Consider the following 17440-nt stretch of genomic DNA (forward strand, 5'->3'; position numbering starts at 1 on the left):
GGCCTAAAGGCGCTAGGCCATAAGCCCTTGAATCTAGGCTCATTTTTTTCCCTTATTTTTTCCTTTGCTTTTTTAAATGATTTTTTTTCATTTTTATCCTTCAACTTTAAGTTTTTTGATAATTGAGCTTCATGAATTTATTCAATTTGCTTTCAAACGCGATCACTCTGGTACCACGATCGAGTTAAAGATTTTGCATCTTGACTTGGGTGGGCTTGGATCAAATTTTTTCATCCTTTTTTTAATTATATTTTTTTCTTAATTGTCATCCTTCAACATATTATTTGCTAGAGATTGAACTTCAACATTTTTCTTTTCATTTTTTCTTTCTTTGAAGTCATCATGTCCTCATTTTATTTATTAGGAATTGGTCTTCGAGCTTTTTTCCCTATGTTTCTCTATATGAGATTGTCTTAATCTTATGTGAATGGTCATGAAATTTACGAGTTAACCCGTTTTAACTAAGTTTTTTTTTTAATTTTTTAATTTTTCCATTCAACATTAGGGTCGTTTGATAATTCGGATAAGCTCAAGTGATGTTCTTTTACCTTTTTTGTTGCTATTTTTTGTCTATTTATTTATTTATTATTGTTGTATTTTTTTCAATCATATTATTTAAAATTACCAATTGAATCAATGACTAAGATCTTAAATTATTTTTTCTTAGCATTTTTCTTTATGTGAAAAAACAAAATTGGTCGATCCGTAACGGATTACAGGCCACAAATCTAGTGTATTCTAATTAGTTAGCAAGACCAAAATTCAAAAGGATGTTCAATTAGAAATTAAATACCTACGGTGGTTCTTTTAAATGGACAATACGTGGTGCAGATGAACTCATCTGTTATGTTGTCCTATTAATTCATAATGTCTTAATCCTTGTTTGGAGTATATGATAACCCGAATCTCTTTTATATGCTTTACTTAAAAATAGTTTGGGAAAACTTCAAATTAGGTATAATACTTTACTTTAAAAACTAAAATAGAGATGTTTTTCGTTAAGACCTTAAAAGAAAAATATTGGTAGATATAATATAGAAATCCCCTCTCATACCAATGCACAAACAAGGGATACAAAAACATGAATATGAACTTTAAAAAAAAGATGGTTAAGAATCTCATTAATGATGATAGAAACCCATTACAAGATAAATTTTATAGATTCAAAAAGAAATTAGTTCAAAGAATACAAAAAACTTCATATAGATAATTGAGATATGATCCTAGGCCAATACATGAGCTTTACTATAAGTTTGATGTTTGGGCTTAATTATACTTGAAAAACAATTCCATTATGGAACAAGGGACTCTCCGATATTAGTCAGTAAACGTAGAAGAGAAACGAGGAAGAATGTAAGAATGAGAGTGAAAATATGGAGTATGAGAAAATTATAAGTTGTGAGAACTCGTTCTGTTTATCTGGTGACCCAAAATATTTATAAACCTTGGCCACATCAGCTCACCTCAGGAGATGAAGAGTTGCACAATAATTGATCGGTGAAAATATTTGGGCCCACCTTTGGTTGCAATGCCTTTCATATTGGTGGATAGGTGAGTGATTATTAGTGATACGTTGACTAGAAATAACCATTGGTTGAGAAAGAAGATCCCTGATTTGCATTGAATGCAGTGTTTGTTTGCACTATTGATCATTGGCTAGAAAAGGTGCCACCAACCCTGTATATAAATATGTACTTGCAGAAAATATACAATAAAATATGTCAGTTCATCATAAAAAATATTGTTTATGTGGGTAGTGCAACATCGCGTTCTAACTAATCAAAACTAAAAAAAATATATTAAAATATGTGTAGGAGCCGAGATTTTTTCATTGTACTAGGTTGAAGCCCAAATAATTTCTTGGATCAAAATGAGAGAAAAAAGGATCAAGCTAGTCCAAAAGAATTGAGAAGCAATTTGCTTGGACAATAGGGTGGTGAAAAAAGAGAGAAAAAAGATGTGAGAGAAAAAACATGGGATTGAGGAGGAGGGAGAGGGGGTGAGTAGAAAAGGTGGGTCAGAAAAAAGATGAGTGATACTTTGGTTTTGGCCTAAATATCCACAAAAAGGTGTGTAGGCCTGAACAACTATAAAAAGATACATGGGTGGTTGGGCTTTGGCCCAAATAGCCATCACTTTTTTTTTTCAATGTGGCATGTTCGCTATTGTATTTCAAGATCTCATTGGATTTGTTTTGTTGTTATCTTTTCAAAAATTCTTTGTGTCAAAATTAAAGTTTCAATATGTCTTCGATGACCTATTTTTCTCTCCTCTCCTTTTCTTCCCATCTCCTCTCTCCTTGCCATGTCATTTATGCTTTGAAGATAAACAAGTGTTCAACATTGAAGAGAATGAATTAAAATGAAAAGTGAAGAAATGAGGGTGTTTTGCAATGGGAGATGTTGTGTGTGTATAAAAGTTTTGAACCATGTTATTTTTCTCAATTTTTAATACAGTATAAAAAAATTGAGAAAAATAACATGATTCAAAACTTATTTAGAAAAATAGTGCAATTTAACAAGTCACAAATAATGTTTGCAACTCTCTTAAAAAAATAATTGATAGATGCAATTTCAAAAGATATTTTAAAATTTAAATTTAAAAATAAAGCAAACTTTATTCTTATCAAATTTAAATTGATAGATAACGTACCTGACGTTCCTCGGCCTCGAGGTGCATTAATTAATTGTCTTACATGATATTGAAGATATTTTGTACTCCATAGCAGAGCACCTTTCTCTAATATATTCCGTTTGCCTGTCCAAACATAGCACTGCTTTCCATTATCATCTACTACCCTTTCTTTCCTCATAAGCTATTCACACATGAAGATTGTCATATGTATGATCGACTTCGGTTTTTCTGATGATAAACCAATATCCATCTTAAGTCAAAAGCTTTATTTAACTCTCACGAGTGTAATACATGAAACCTCGAAGTCTGAGTCTGTATTGGGCCTTCCTTTTATTTGCCTAATTTGTTTTTCATTTAAATTATGTGTCAGATAATACCATGCGCCATTTATCTATTAGTTCAAAGCCTTCATTATTGGGTGAAACTCCTCTTTGCATTTATTACGACTCTTTCTTCTAATTTATTAATCAACATTTTATTAAGATTTTTTTTATTATTAAGATTTTTGTTTTGTTTAGGAATCTTCCTAAAATATATGGATGTGGCAAACATGTCATATCCAAGGCGCCTGAACTTGATAGTCAGCCAAGTGCAAAGTAATGTGGGTCTCGCATGTTTGCTAGATCCAAGACGCCTGGACTTAGTGGACAACCAAGTCTAAAGTGCGCGGACTTAGCAGTAAAAAAAGTCCATATAATGTTGGTTTGACATGTTCGCTAGACCCAAGGCGCCTGGACTTGGCGGACAACCAAGTCCAAAGAGCACGGACTTAACAGTTAATCAAGTCCATGTAACGTGGGTCTGATATATTTGCCAGACCTAAGACGCCTCGACTTGGTGGACAACCATGTCTAAAGTACGCAAACTTGGCAGCCAGCAAAGTCCTTGTAATGTAGGTCTGGCATGTTTGGCAGACCCAGGACGCCTAGACTTGGCAGACAACCATGTCTAAAGTACGCGAATTTGGCAGTCAGCTAGGTCCATGTAACATGGGTCTGACATGTTTGGCAGATCCAAGACGCTTGGACTTGGTGGACAACCAAGTCTAAAGTGCGCGAACTTGGCAGTCAACCAAGTCCATGTAATATAGGTCTGGCATGTTTGAGCCCCCCTGATTGGAACTGTTTTATTGTAGGTATTCAAGACCTTCTTAGTAAATTGAGAGTTCTCTAGATTAAAAAGAAATCCAAGTCCTTTTATAAATTGATTAACTACTACCTCAAATACCAAATAACCTTTTATTTATGATTTTTGATTTTTGAACTTCATTAGTGGCGCCATTCGTGGAAACTGATCAAAAAGCCATTGTTTTTACCTAAAACATGTTTTTAGCATTTTCATGGCATTTTATGGTTTACAATCAATGACCCCAAGGCTAAGAAGCGGGACAAATCAACTTATTATCGCAGACATTCCTACCTAGCATGAGCTTCAACAACTCATTAGTTGAGTGCAACTCCTCACCCAAACCATGTTGACAACCCGAGGGCAAATTCAGACATTGCCATCATAACAAGTCTTAACACCCTCAACAACACACAATGTCTTACCACCAGGGTCACCAGCTACTCCAGGAGCTCGTAGACAATTACATTACTTAGAGGAGACTAAACAAAATGACGTTCATGAAAGTTCCTCAAGGAATCAGTCACGCCATTATCACACTCATGCACAGAGCAAACACTCTAAATGCATTCCCCTCAGTTACTATGGGATGAACACCGGTCATTGTAATCATCATTCTACACCAAGCCCTTCAAGCTCTCAAGAGCCTAATAGACAAAGAGCAAGGAGACAGTCTGTGCACGAGCACACCCAGAGGAATGTTTATAGTCCCCAAGAGTGGAGGTTTCTTTCCTTGTCCAAACATATATTGAAGAATGGACTCTCTAAGAACTATTTTTCCATGAATATGAATTTGGACAACTATGACAGCTCAATCGACCTAAGGGAACATATGTAGAATATACGTAGTAGCTTGGATTTGATCATCCAAGACCATGACTCAATATGCAAAATATTCCCTTCAACCTTTAAAGGATCTGCGCGTGCTTGGTATAACAAAACTCTATTGAAGGTTTTGGTAACCTATGTGTGAAGCTAGTGGCACGCTTTAACACTAGCATACCCACCAAGAAAACCTCTACAGAGCTTTTCAGTGAAGCCGAACAAGAGGGCAAGTCTACACGAGCATATTTGAGGAGATTAAACGTGGAGATGCTAAAGGTGGAAGAATTAATTGAGCCAATAGCCTCAGAAGCCTTAATAAAAGGAGTAAAGGAACATGTCCTCTGGAGAAAACTTTATGTTTTACCATATAGAAGCTTGTCTGAAGTAAATCAATTAATGGAAAATCATATACAGATTGAAGAGGCCAATTTACTTCGACATGTATGTTCTTGTTTTTACAAGGAAAACCAACATCAATGATTTTCCAAGTGAAATAATCACGGTACCCGAAGAGCCTTTCTTATACCTGTCACTTAGATCACCTCAAGATGTATAATCCTTTATAAGAATGTAAGTTTTTTAAATATGAATGACTTATTCAAAATGGCTTTTCATTTTCTCTAGGTGGTCCCTTAGGGCGATAGCCGCACCACTCTTTAATGGATAGATGTGATCTCATTAGTGATATATGCACCAATCTTTAAGGGAAGAATATGATCTCCCCAGTGTTATATGCACCACTCTCTAAGGGATGAACATCGTCTCCCCAATGTTATATGCATTAACCTCCAAGGGATGAACGTAGTTTCCTCAGTGCTATATGCACTACTCGTCAAAGGAGAGGTGATCTCCCTAAAAGCAACAACCCCAACATGATGTTATACAAGGACACAATCAAGAAATGAAAGATATTATGGCGATCAAGAATTGTCCCTAGAGGAAAGAGAACATTAAGGAGGGCCAGGAGTCATGACATGTAGAATTATATAATATTATAATACAACGTCAGCTAGGTACGTAAACACCTTCCGTTTTTATCATAAAGGATGACAAGACATTTATTAGCCAATTGTCACCTTATCCTCTCTTAAGCTTTTAAATGCAAAATCACATATTAAAGGCTTGGGGGACAATTGATGAGTCATCTTTTTTATTAAGATTTTTATTATTATTAAGATTTTTGTTTTGTTTAGAAATCTTCCTAAAATATATGGATTTGACAAACATGTCAGATCCAAGAAGCCTGAACTTGGCAATCAGCTAAGTGCAAAGTCATGCGGGTTTGACATGTTTATCAAACCAAGCCATCTGGATTTGGCGAACAACCAAGTCCAAAGTGTACGGACTTGGCAGTCAGCCAAGTCCATATAACATAGGTCTGGCATGTTTGCCAGATCTAAGACACCTAGACTTGGTGGACCGCTAAGTCTATATAAAATGAGCCTGACATGTTTGCCAAACCCAAGGCGCCTGGACTTGGCAATCAGCCAAGTCCTTATAGCATGAGTCTGGTATTTTTGCCAGACCTAAGATGTCTGAATTTGGCATACAACTAAGTTCAAAGTGCATGGACTTAGCAATCAGCCAAATCCATGTAATGTAGGCCTGACATGTTTACCAGACTCAAGACACTTGTACTTGACGGACAACCAAATCTAAAGTACGTGGACTTGGCAGTTAGCTAAGTCCATGTCATGTGGGTCGAGCATGTTTACCAAACCTAAAACGTCTGTACTTAGCGGAAAGCCAAGTCCAAAGTGCGTAGACTTAGCAGTCAATTAAGTCCATATAATGTGGGTCTAGCATGTTTACCAGACCCAAAATGTCTGTACTTGGTGGGCAACCAAGTCCAAAGTGCGTGGACTTGATAGTCAGCCAAGTCAATGTAACGTGGGTCTGGCATGTTCGTAATACCCAAGATGTCTGGACTTGGTGGATAACCAAGTCTAAAGTGCATGACTTGACAGTCAACCAAGTCCATGTAATGTGGGTCTAGCATGTTTGTCAAACCCAAGACGTTTGGACTTGGTGGACAACCAAGTCCAAAGTGTGTGGACTTGGCAGTCAAACAAGTCTACATAATGTGAGTTTGACATGTTTGCCAGACCCAAGATGCTTAGACTTGACGAATACCAAGTCCAAAGTACATGGACTTGGCAATCAGCCAAGTCCAAGTGATGTGGCCCTGACTTGTTTTCTTACAACCTTATCATTTTTTAGTTTTTTATGTCTAATCCTAAGCGATTCTTTACGATATAAATGTTAAAGGCATGATAAACCGCCATAAGATGATAATTTCCCTATGCTTATAAGTGTGTACAAGGTCTTTTAAGGGACCCTTTATATTTGTTGTCTCATTAATGATATGTAAGAGGTTTTTGCATCTCTCATTAATATCACCGAAAGCATATGACTTTCTAGCTTTTTTTTTTTCATAGAAACGACAAAGTTCAAAAGGTATAAATACCCTTTAAACCATTCAGGTAAGAGGCTAAGACTTTATAATATATTAAAAAAAAACTTAAAATTCAAGAATAAGGATTTTGGTCCTTAGAATTAAAGGCTCTTTAAAGTTATGTTATTACTATAAATCATTTAATATCTTTCTAAAAAAGATATTGACTTCACCATCAGAAGATCTTTAAGTCCCTCCGAGTGAGATTGTTTTATTATAGGTATTCAAGACCTTATTAGTAAATTAAGAGTTCTCTACATTAAGAAGAAATCTAAATCTTTTATATATTGATTAACTAATATTCCAAACACAAAATAACATTTTATTTATGTTCCTGGATTTTTGAACTTCATCACTAATCAACCTCTCTTTTTCTGTTGATGAATAGACCTGCCTAACTCTTGTTGTTATGGGCAGACACTTCAGAGCCTAAAAGAATAGGAAGGAAGAACTTAGGGAGTGGAATCAAGAGCTCCTTCTCGAACTGAAAGAGCAAGGCAATGTGAATTTGATTTCTCATGATGATGAACAAAGTTAAAAATGCTTAGAAACACTAAATAAAACCAATAAAAGTGGGATATGTTGATTTTATCATAAGGCTAATCCTTAACAAGATTTTGAATTGTGAGATTGGGGTATATGATGGGTTCTTTCCTTTGGGATAGAGAAATCCCGAGAGATTTATTCAGAGAAAAGACTAAAAAGATAGTGAGCCAAAGAAAAGTTTTTCTAATGAGATAGCGAAAGCTAAGGGCTAAGAAGAAGAAAATAAAATGGATGTCGAAGGCTAAGAAGCCCGATGAGAAGGGATAAGTTTTGAACTGTGTTATTTCCTCTTTTTTTTTTTTGATTGTGCTACTTTGCAAAACAGAAAAGTGCATTTTACAAGGGGTGAGAAGGTTTTGGATCATATATTTTAAAAAAATGCACTATCAACATCAATAAACAAAAATATCATGATAAAAGATATATATATATATATATATATATATATAATATATAAAGATGCCAAGACAAACCCAACCAAATTCAACCCACTCTTAATTTATAGCTTGAAAAAAAATCCAATCCAAGGCTTGAAAAAAATCCAATCCAAGGCTTGAAAAAAATCCAATCCAAGGCTTGATTCGATAAAAAAAAATCTGTCATTCGATAAATTTGAATCAATATTCAACTTAACTAGTCTAAACTTATTTATCATATTATATATTTTTGAAATTCTATTTTAAAATTGTACATGTAGCATGAAGCATAATGGCAAGATGCTTTTTTTTTCTTTCTAATTATGGCTAACGTATTTATATGTCTATATGACCTTTATATACATGTTTAAAATGTTTATTTTTTTTTATAATATTAACCTCGTACGTTACATTATTATTATTATTATTATTATACCCTTTTCTTAATTGATGGTACTAACACCATTAAATCTGATTGTTCACTCCGTAGCATGTTTACACCTGTTTTGTGTTTTAAAAAGTTAGAAAATGAATTTTATTTCAAAGTAACAAATTAGTCCTTAAACTTCTTGATTTTATTGAGAAACCTCAAAACTTTTTCTTCGCTCTTTTTTTTTTTTAATTTTAGTTAATATAATTGTCATTTTGTTATAATTGAAGGGTAGATTGGGTGGCAAGTGTTTGGTGGAAGAGTTAAGTTGACATATTTCGGTTCTTGAGGATTGAATAATTATTTTTATAGTTTTGAAATATTTTACTTTGAGTTTGACTTTTTTCCTCATATTATCAAAGATATATTATTCTTTGATAAAAGTTTTGTTTTTTAAATTTTTTTTAGGTTAAAACCCAAGAAATATTTTCTAAAAATAAATAAATATGTGATATTATATGAAATAAAAATGTTATTTTTAAATGGGTATACCTATTTCTTTTATTATATGAAATAAAAGAGTTTTTCCCCTAAAATAAATGGAAACCACTTTCCTGAAAATCAAGCTAAATTTTTCTTTAACTGAAAAATATTTTTCGTTGACCAACTTTTCTAATTGCAAACAAATACATAAAAGCTTGGATCCATGAAACAAACGGGGTCTTAATCTATGCCAAAAATCAAATTGCCTTTCATGAAACTGTTAGTAAACAAATGTAGTGAAAAGACCAGAAAACACCTAAACACATGTTTGATTTATTTATTTTTATTTCAAGAATAAATTTATTATTTTATTGTGTTTTAAAAACTAAAAAAAACATGAATACCCTTCACCAGTCATATATCTTGGTTAATATTTTAATGATTAATGAGTTCTTAAAAAGATTAAAACATTTTTAGTACCAAGATAATTAATTTTTTTCTATTATACGAAGCAAAATGCTATTACACTGTTTAATCAATAATATAAATAAATTTGTGTCTACTGTGTTTTTGAATGTTCAATTAACTTTTATTAATTTGTTTAATTTTAATATAAATAAAAAAAATCCTAATTGTTTTTTCAGTCACGCTAAAGTATATTAATTTTTTTTTATTAATATGAGTATTCGAATTATCTCATGTACCTTGACTAATTTTACATGTTCTGAAATTAATAATTATATAAATCTTTATTAATTTTAAGATTTGTGAGACTCGTATCAATGAAATCTATAAAATAAATAATAGATAAATTTTAACAAAACCACTCGTAGATAAATTTTCGAATGCTCGGAAGAAAATAATAATAATAATAAAAAAGTTTAATGGATTGGTCAACACGGTAGCTGTCAACGTATTAATATTATTATTATTATGAACATGTATCTGTCGACGTATGGGTTAGGAGTAGGGACAATCCAAATAGTCTGGTACTGCCTCAAGAGTTGATAGGCAAAATATGTATAATTCACTCGCTAGATGATGATATCCAACTCTCTCTTTCTCTAGCTAATAAAAAATCTAAGACACCCTCTTTCTCTGTGCACGGAGGGCTGAGGAGGGTCCTGGCTTGCCTAGCCTTTTTTCATGCTCAAGTATAAAAATTAATGGCGGTTGTATGCTGTCCTCTTCGTTGATCGACCCCCTCCACCCAAAGAAGGGGAAAAACACACACCCCTATAGATAAAACCAGAAGAAGCATCAGCAGCTCAGCACGTCCTGTAGCATCCATTACTGGCAAAACTGACCTCTCCCCATAAATCCTCTTCTTCTCCTTATTTATTCATACAGATAGAATAGAATAGGACAGTGAGCGATTCTGTTAGGATGTTGTCAATATAGCAAGTGGTATATAGCTGCTTGAAGCAGGGTGGAGTGGTGTGTTAGCTGTGAAAATGTTGGGCTCTCACTTATCAGTTTATAGTTATAGTTATTTTGGTGTAAAAGATCTGGGTTCTTTTTACCAAACTCAAATTTAGTGGCATTCAACTAAGATCTACTAGCTTAAACAAGAAGCACAACAGCGGGATTTTGTGGCATAACAAACTTGGGAGTTGGAAGAAGCGGATGAGGCTGAAATCGATTGTGTTTTTTAGCAAAACCGGCTTCGGTTGAGGATTTAAAAACTGGGTCCGTAATCTTTGCTTTACTTATCTTCCAAATGAACCTGTCTTTGATGGCTAAAGAGTTTTTCGTGATTTTTTTTTGAAGAGGGAAAGGAAAAGGTGAAGAAGAAGAAGAAGAAGAAGAAGACATGGTATTGTCATTGTGTGAAAGGAAGAAATTAGTGAAGATTGTTTTTGTTGTGGATCTTTAATTGGGTTGGGTTGTGGGTCTAAGCTTGTTGGGATTGTGTTATTGAATCTCCCTCTCTCTGCCTTAATGAGGCACTCTTCGGCTTCTTTTAATCCACAAACCCAGGAAGGTATGTGTATTGATTATTATTTGAGGAATCCTCATTTCTTTTTTGCTTCGGGTATAGTTTTGGTGGCTGTGTAAATGAGATCCTGGAAAACCTTAGCATGCTTGGTCAATATAATCCGTACACAAACCTGGATTAAGCTTTTCAACCTTTTCTTCTTCTTCTTCTTCTTCTTCTTTGATTCTGTATTTTTCTTGTCCTATGTTTAGAGACCTTACTTTGTATCCCTGTTTTGAACCTTTTCCTTTTGTGTTTTTCTTTTCCTCAATTTTCTCGATATCATATCCAGTGGTTCACCTTGTTGTATTTACTACTTCCTTTTCCCTTTTCTTTTGGTTATTTATTTTAATGTTTTCCTTGGTTTCTGAAAAGTGAATTTTTTTTTTCAAAGCCCTGGATCAGCATTCTTGGCTACTTCATTCTAGCTAATTGGTGGCCATATTTTAAATTTTCTTCACCGAAAATGCAGTTTTTCATGTAATTTTATGACATTTCTCTGGAATGGATTTTGTAGGGGAGAAGCGGGTGCTGAATTCTGAACTATGGCACGCATGTGCGGGTCCTCTTGTTTCTCTACCTGCTGTTGGAAGCCGTGTTGTTTATTTCGCTCAAGGTCATAGTGAGCAGGTAAGCAGAGCTCTGATTTTAGCCTGCTTCTCTGTACCTACGGATCAGATTCCTTTATTGTTGATTAGTAATTACGTTTTGGTAGAAGGTGAATATAGCCTTCAAATAATCATCTGAGAAATGACTTTTCCTGCTGTTTCTTAGTTTAGACAAAGCCATATTCTATGTCGAGTTATGACAGTCGGCGACTCTTCTTGCTTTGTTTCTTTTATATCTCAGTGTCCTTGTATGTAGGTTGCTGCTTCAACGAACAAGGAAGTGGATGCCCGGATTCCAAACTACCCAAGCTTGCCTCCGCAACTTATCTGTCAGCTTCACAACGTGACCATGCATGTAAGACTTGCTTTACTTTGTTAGTTTCTGGTTCTGAATATTCCCTCCTTTCTTGAAGGCTCAAAAGATTTCTCAATTTCAGGCAGATGTCGAGACGGATGAAGTTTATGCACAATTGACCTTGCAGCCACTAAGTCCAGTATGTTTTTATTGCATTTTTCATTAGTTCTTTTAGATTACTCTATATGAGTAGCATTACATGCTCAATTGACCTTGTTCTGCAGCAAGAGCAAAAGGATGCCTACCTTCCAGCAGATTTGGGCACCCCTAGCAAACAGCCAACCAATTATTTTTGTAAGACTTTGACTGCTAGCGATACAAGTACTCATGGAGGATTCTCTGTCCCTCGGCGGGCAGCTGAGAAAGTTTTCCCTCCACTGGTAAATATTCAATCTGACCATGGAATGTGACCATCAATTTTCAGTTCTCCAATGTCCCTCACATGTGAAATTTCTGACATGGTAAATATTCAATCCAACAATGGAATGTGACCATCAATTTCCGTCTACCATTTACTTGCAGGATTTTTCTCAGCAACCTCCAGCTCAAGAGTTGATTGCTAGGGATCTACATGATAATGAATGGAAATTCAGACACATCTTTCGCGGTTAGTTCTTGTTATTTTTTAGCTCAACTTTTGTTAATCGAGCACTGTGATATTCTTGATGCCAGTCTAAGTGTATCCAGTGTGGTCTCATCTTCATTTAGTTGTTTTAATTGATTGGGTTTAATACATGTGATGAACAGGCCAATAAACTTTGTATCTGATGCTAAAAGAACTGAAACTAAGTGGCATTATTTTTTTGAATCATTATCTTTCAAACTCGTTATTTCTTTATGCTTGTCACTCATTAACTGACAGGCTAATCTATATTCCTCTCTTCCTTGACTCAATTTTTTTTGGGTCTGTTGTTCTCTATGTTATTTACCTGCTAGTCTACATTATTCTCCATAAAACTTATTCTTTGCCTGAACTGGTGATGTAAACTATATTTTTAGAGCTTTTAGACTTAGATTATCAAAGAACCATAATAAATAGTCATAATTAATTGTTTGTTGAAATTTTGTTTCTTATTGGAATGATGCTAGTTGAATGCAATGTAGGATATAAGATGATTCTATGCTTTTTCGACAATTGAAGCCAAAAAAGGAGTTACTCGTGAATTACAGTTGCTTTCTTAACAGTTCCTGACTTTTCTTTAATCAGGCCAGCCAAAAAGACACCTTCTTACAACAGGGTGGAGTGTGTTTGTGAGTGCTAAAAGACTTATTGCTGGGGATTCAGTGCTTTTCATCTGGTATGCTGTTGGCTGGTTCCACTTCTTTTATACTTGTTCGACTCTATATTGTTCATTTTTAGGTTTGTTGTAGTGCATCTGAACTTGGTGACACCATGGCCAGAAAACACATCCTGATCATCTTAGCCTACATAGTTTGTGCACTCTCTTGGAATTCCTAGTAATGTACATGACACAATGTCTAGATAAGGAGCTTAATGCGCGGGCAATCTGGTAAAATAAGCTTGGGTCACCAGAGTCGACATTGGATGTTATTATATGTAGTGCTTGATGTGGCTTTTTTTAAGAACTTCCTTGCTCTTTAAATTATATGTATATGATTTTCTATAAACTATGGATCTTGTCAGTTTTCAATTGAAGTGGATTTATATTCATCAGGAATGAAAAGAATCAGCTACTACTTGGCATTAAGCGTGCTACTCGACCTCAAACTGTGATGCCTTCATCAGTCTTATCTAGTGATAGCATGCACTTGGGCCTTCTTGCTGCTGCAGCTCATGCAGCTGCAACAAATAGCCGTTTTACAATATTTTACAATCCAAGGTATGATTGTGCAAGTGAAAGGAAATTTTAAATTACTTATCCGCCCTCTAAAATTTTTGTCACCTCTCTTATTCAGGGCTAGTCCATCAGAATTCGTCATACCGTTGGCTAAATATCTTAAAGCTGTTTATTATACTCGAGTGTCTGTTGGCATGCGCTTTAGGATGCTGTTTGAAACTGAAGAATCAAGTGTCCGTCGGTAGGCTCCAAACTTTTTTTGGCATATTCACATATGATAGTTATGATTATTGTGTGATTGGGTTTCATTTTCTTGACATTTTGTTGGCCACTGGAGTGAGAAAAGTCCTCGTAACTGATTATTGCCTAAGTGTGACAGCAGATCCACAACATAACAAATCTTTGCCTGGTATTTCATTAGATGGTTTATTGTCACATTACAATTGATTAGAGTGAGAAGACATTATATGTCTCTCTCTTACCATGATTTGTCACATCACAGTTGATCAATAACAGGCTCTGTAATTTCTAGCTCTCTTCTTCTATTGTTTTGTTTTCTTTCTTATTGCTATGAATTCTTTTGAAGATGCATTTTGTTTTTGTTTCAATGAAGACATCTGACAGTTGTTTATTATCCAGGTACATGGGTACGATAACTGGCATAAGTGACTTAGATGTTGCTAGATGGCCAAATTCACTTTGGCGCTCAGTCAAGGTATGCGCAGACAATCAGTGACACTGATACTATTTATTTTTTAATAAAATAAAAGCACAGTGCAAGAAGAAATTTTCTCTTGCCAAATCTGCTTTCAAAGATTTACTTGCTGTGTTCTCCAAGACTGCATCTTAATACTGATAGAGAATGTGAGTGCAGGTTGGCTGGGATGAGTCTACAGCTGGGGAGAGGCAACCAAGAGTTTCTCTATGGGAGATTGAACCACTAACAACTTTCCCAATGTATCCATCTACATTTCCCCTAAGGCTCAAGCGGCCATGGACACCAGGACTACACTCTTTCCACGGCAAGCTTCTCTACACCATCTTAAGGGCTTTGATGGATGGTTCTATCATATAAACTCTAATTTTAGAGTACTTCATGATTTTTCTTCTCTTTCATATTTTAACCTTTCACTTTACTTTGCCTTGTCTATTGGATTTAGGCATCAAGGATGATGATCTGGGAATGAACTCTTCTCTTATGTGGCTAAGAGGAGATGGAGACCGTGGAATTCAATCTCTGAACCTTCAGGGAATGGGTGTTGCACCATGGATGCAGCCAAGAGTTGATACTTCCATGCTAGGTTTGCAAAATGATGTCTACCAAACTATGGCTACTGCTGCGTTTCAGGAGATGAGGGCTCTTGATCCTTCTAAATCATCAGCTGCATCCCTTTTGCAATTCCAGCAACACCAGAATCTCCCAATCAGGAATGCTGCTTTAATGCAGCCGCTTATGTTGCAGCAGTCTCCTTCTCAACAGGCCTTTCTTCAAGGTGTTCAAGAAAATAAACATCAGTCTCAGCCTCAGTCTCAGACTCCAACTCGGTCACACCTTATTCATCAACTGCAGCATCAGCACTCACTTGACAGTCCAGAGCAGCAGCAGCCACTTCTGCAACAACAGCATCTGGCTGACCAACAGATCCCAAATGTTGTCTCTGCAATATCTCAATATGCTTCAGCTACTCAATCCCTGACGCCACCATTGCAAGCAATTTCACTGTGTCAGCAACACAGTTTTTCTGACTCAAATGGGAACCTCGTGACAAGCCCTGTTGTTTCTCCCATGCAAAGTCTTTTGGGCTCATTTCCCCAGGACGAAACATCTCATTTGTTCAATTTTCCTAGAACAAACCCCTTGACAACATCCTCTGGCTGGCCCTCGAAGCGAGCTGCTGTTGAACCTCTTATCTCCTCTGTAGCTCCTCAATGCATGATGAGCCAAGTGGAGCAGCTGGGGCCACCTCAGACAAGCATCTCTCCTAGCTCTGTTTCCTTGCTGCCCTTTCCTGGCAGAGAATGTCCAACAGAGCAGGATGGTGGCACTGATCCACAAAGCCATCTTCTATTTGGTGTCAGTATAGAGCCCTCTTCTCTTCTAATGCAGAATGGATTGTCAAGCCTCAGGGGAGTTGGAAGTGATAGTGATTCAACAACTGTACCTTTCTCTTCTAATTACATGAGTATTGCAGGCACCAATTTCTCTCTTAATCCAGCAATGGCACCTTCAAGTTGCATTGATGAATCAGGTTTCCTCCAGTCCATGGAAAATGTGGGCCAAGGAAATCCACCATCTAGAACCTTTGTTAAGGTAACTTCCCATTTTCTGATTTTAGTTGATTTTCGTTTCCTGATGCTTTGTGGTGGGATGTATGGAACACTTGTATGTTTAGCTTTCATATTTTTGGTGTGTTCTTAGATTCAATTGTTTCTCCATTATGAATGCAATCTTCTAGAAGCCTCAAGCAAGTGCTATCATGGATGTTGACAGTGTAATTGTTTACAGGTTTACAAGTCAGGGTCCTTTGGTAGGTCACTGGATATAACCAAATTCAGCAACTACAATGAGTTGCGAAGTGAGCTTGCATTCATGTTTGGCCTTGAAGGCCAACTGGAGGACCCCCTGAGATCAGGCTGGCAGCTTGTATTCATCGACCGGGAGAATGATGTTCTTCTCCTTGGTGATGGCCCCTGGCCGTGAGTTTCTCACTTTTACTTTTGGCTAAGTGGTCTGATACATGCAAAATTTCTTTGTTAATTTTCCTAAAACAAAACAAAACTAAAATCATTGAAAGCATCTAATCTAAAAGTTTTAGCTATGATAATTGTGAAATATTTAAAAGAGTAGAAGAACAAGAAGAAAATGTCTCATATCATCGTGAACAAGCTTTGAAAGGTCAGATTTTGTTCTGTGTATATGACCATCATGAAATGAATACATACGCATGCTGAATATGCCCTTCATGTGGGAATTTCTATCCATCGTTTTCCTGTTAACCAGCCAAATTCCGATCAATTTTGTTACCTTCTTATCACAGGGAATTTGTAAACAGCGTGTGGTGCATCAAAATACTCTCACCGCAAGAAGTACAGCAAATGGGCAAACGAGGTTTAGAGCTTCTGAACAGTGTCCCAATTCAGAGGCTTTCCAATGGCAGCTGTGATGACTATGTAAACCGGCAGGATTCACAAAATTTGAGCAATGCTATAACTTCTGTGGGGTCTTTGGACTGCCGAGAAATTTAAGCAGTTAAGATACCACAATCTCTTCTGTAATATTAGCATTCCTTCCAAATCTTTCAGTTTCAGAAGTGAAAGGGGCAAGCCTAATCTAGCTTAAGTTTTAATGTAAGCTATTGTTGTAATGTGATTAGAAGATACTTCTCCTAGTTTCTAAAGCTATTATTGTAACTAGAAGATAATGTTCCTCGTTTCTAAGCTATTATTGTAACTAGAAGATAATGTTCCTCGTTTCTAAGCTATTGAAATTTGAATGCCAACAGTTGATAATAGGAGACAAATATATTTGTAAGCTCAGCTGTCTGCTTTTGTTATCTTGCAGTCCATTTATTATGAGCTAAATTTTACTGTAGAATGGACGTGATTTTTCTGTGTTGTAGCTTGGACTTTTCTGTCGTGATAGGGAGATGACTAGCAGCTCATCTTGTAGGTGCTGATACCGTCACGTGCCTCAGCCAAACCCACCTCAGCTCTGTGTTATAGCCACCGGATAATGAAGGTCCATGAGGGAACTGTTAACTGTCCGGCGTACGTAGTGGGGTAGGTTATCTGAGGTTATCTGAGATTATCAAACTGTTGGCGAAGTGTTTAAACTTGAGAAAAGCA

General features: G+C 35.9%; 1 protein-coding gene across 1 annotated transcript; it reads left to right on the forward strand.

Annotated features, from left to right (window-relative positions):
* The first annotated feature begins 9863 nt into the window (after window positions 1–9863).
* Window positions 9864–17131, forward strand: LOC7471871 (auxin response factor 6). The gene is made up of 15 exons (XM_024581015.2): window positions 9864–10543; window positions 10625–10838; window positions 11350–11462; window positions 11697–11795; window positions 11878–11934; window positions 12020–12175; window positions 12318–12402; window positions 13003–13093; window positions 13472–13636; window positions 13713–13835; window positions 14234–14309; window positions 14469–14616; window positions 14755–15905; window positions 16101–16291; window positions 16633–17131. The coding sequence occupies exons 2-15, from the start codon at window positions 10796–10798 to the stop codon at window positions 16838–16840; spliced, it is 2706 nt and encodes a 901-aa protein (XP_024436783.2). The 5' UTR covers window positions 9864–10543; window positions 10625–10795; the 3' UTR covers window positions 16841–17131.
* Window positions 17132–17440: the final 309 nt, after the last annotated feature.

This window comes from Populus trichocarpa, chromosome 11, assembly GCF_000002775.5.
Source record: "Populus trichocarpa isolate Nisqually-1 chromosome 11, P.trichocarpa_v4.1, whole genome shotgun sequence".
Taxonomy (NCBI): Eukaryota; Viridiplantae; Streptophyta; class Magnoliopsida; order Malpighiales; family Salicaceae; genus Populus; species Populus trichocarpa.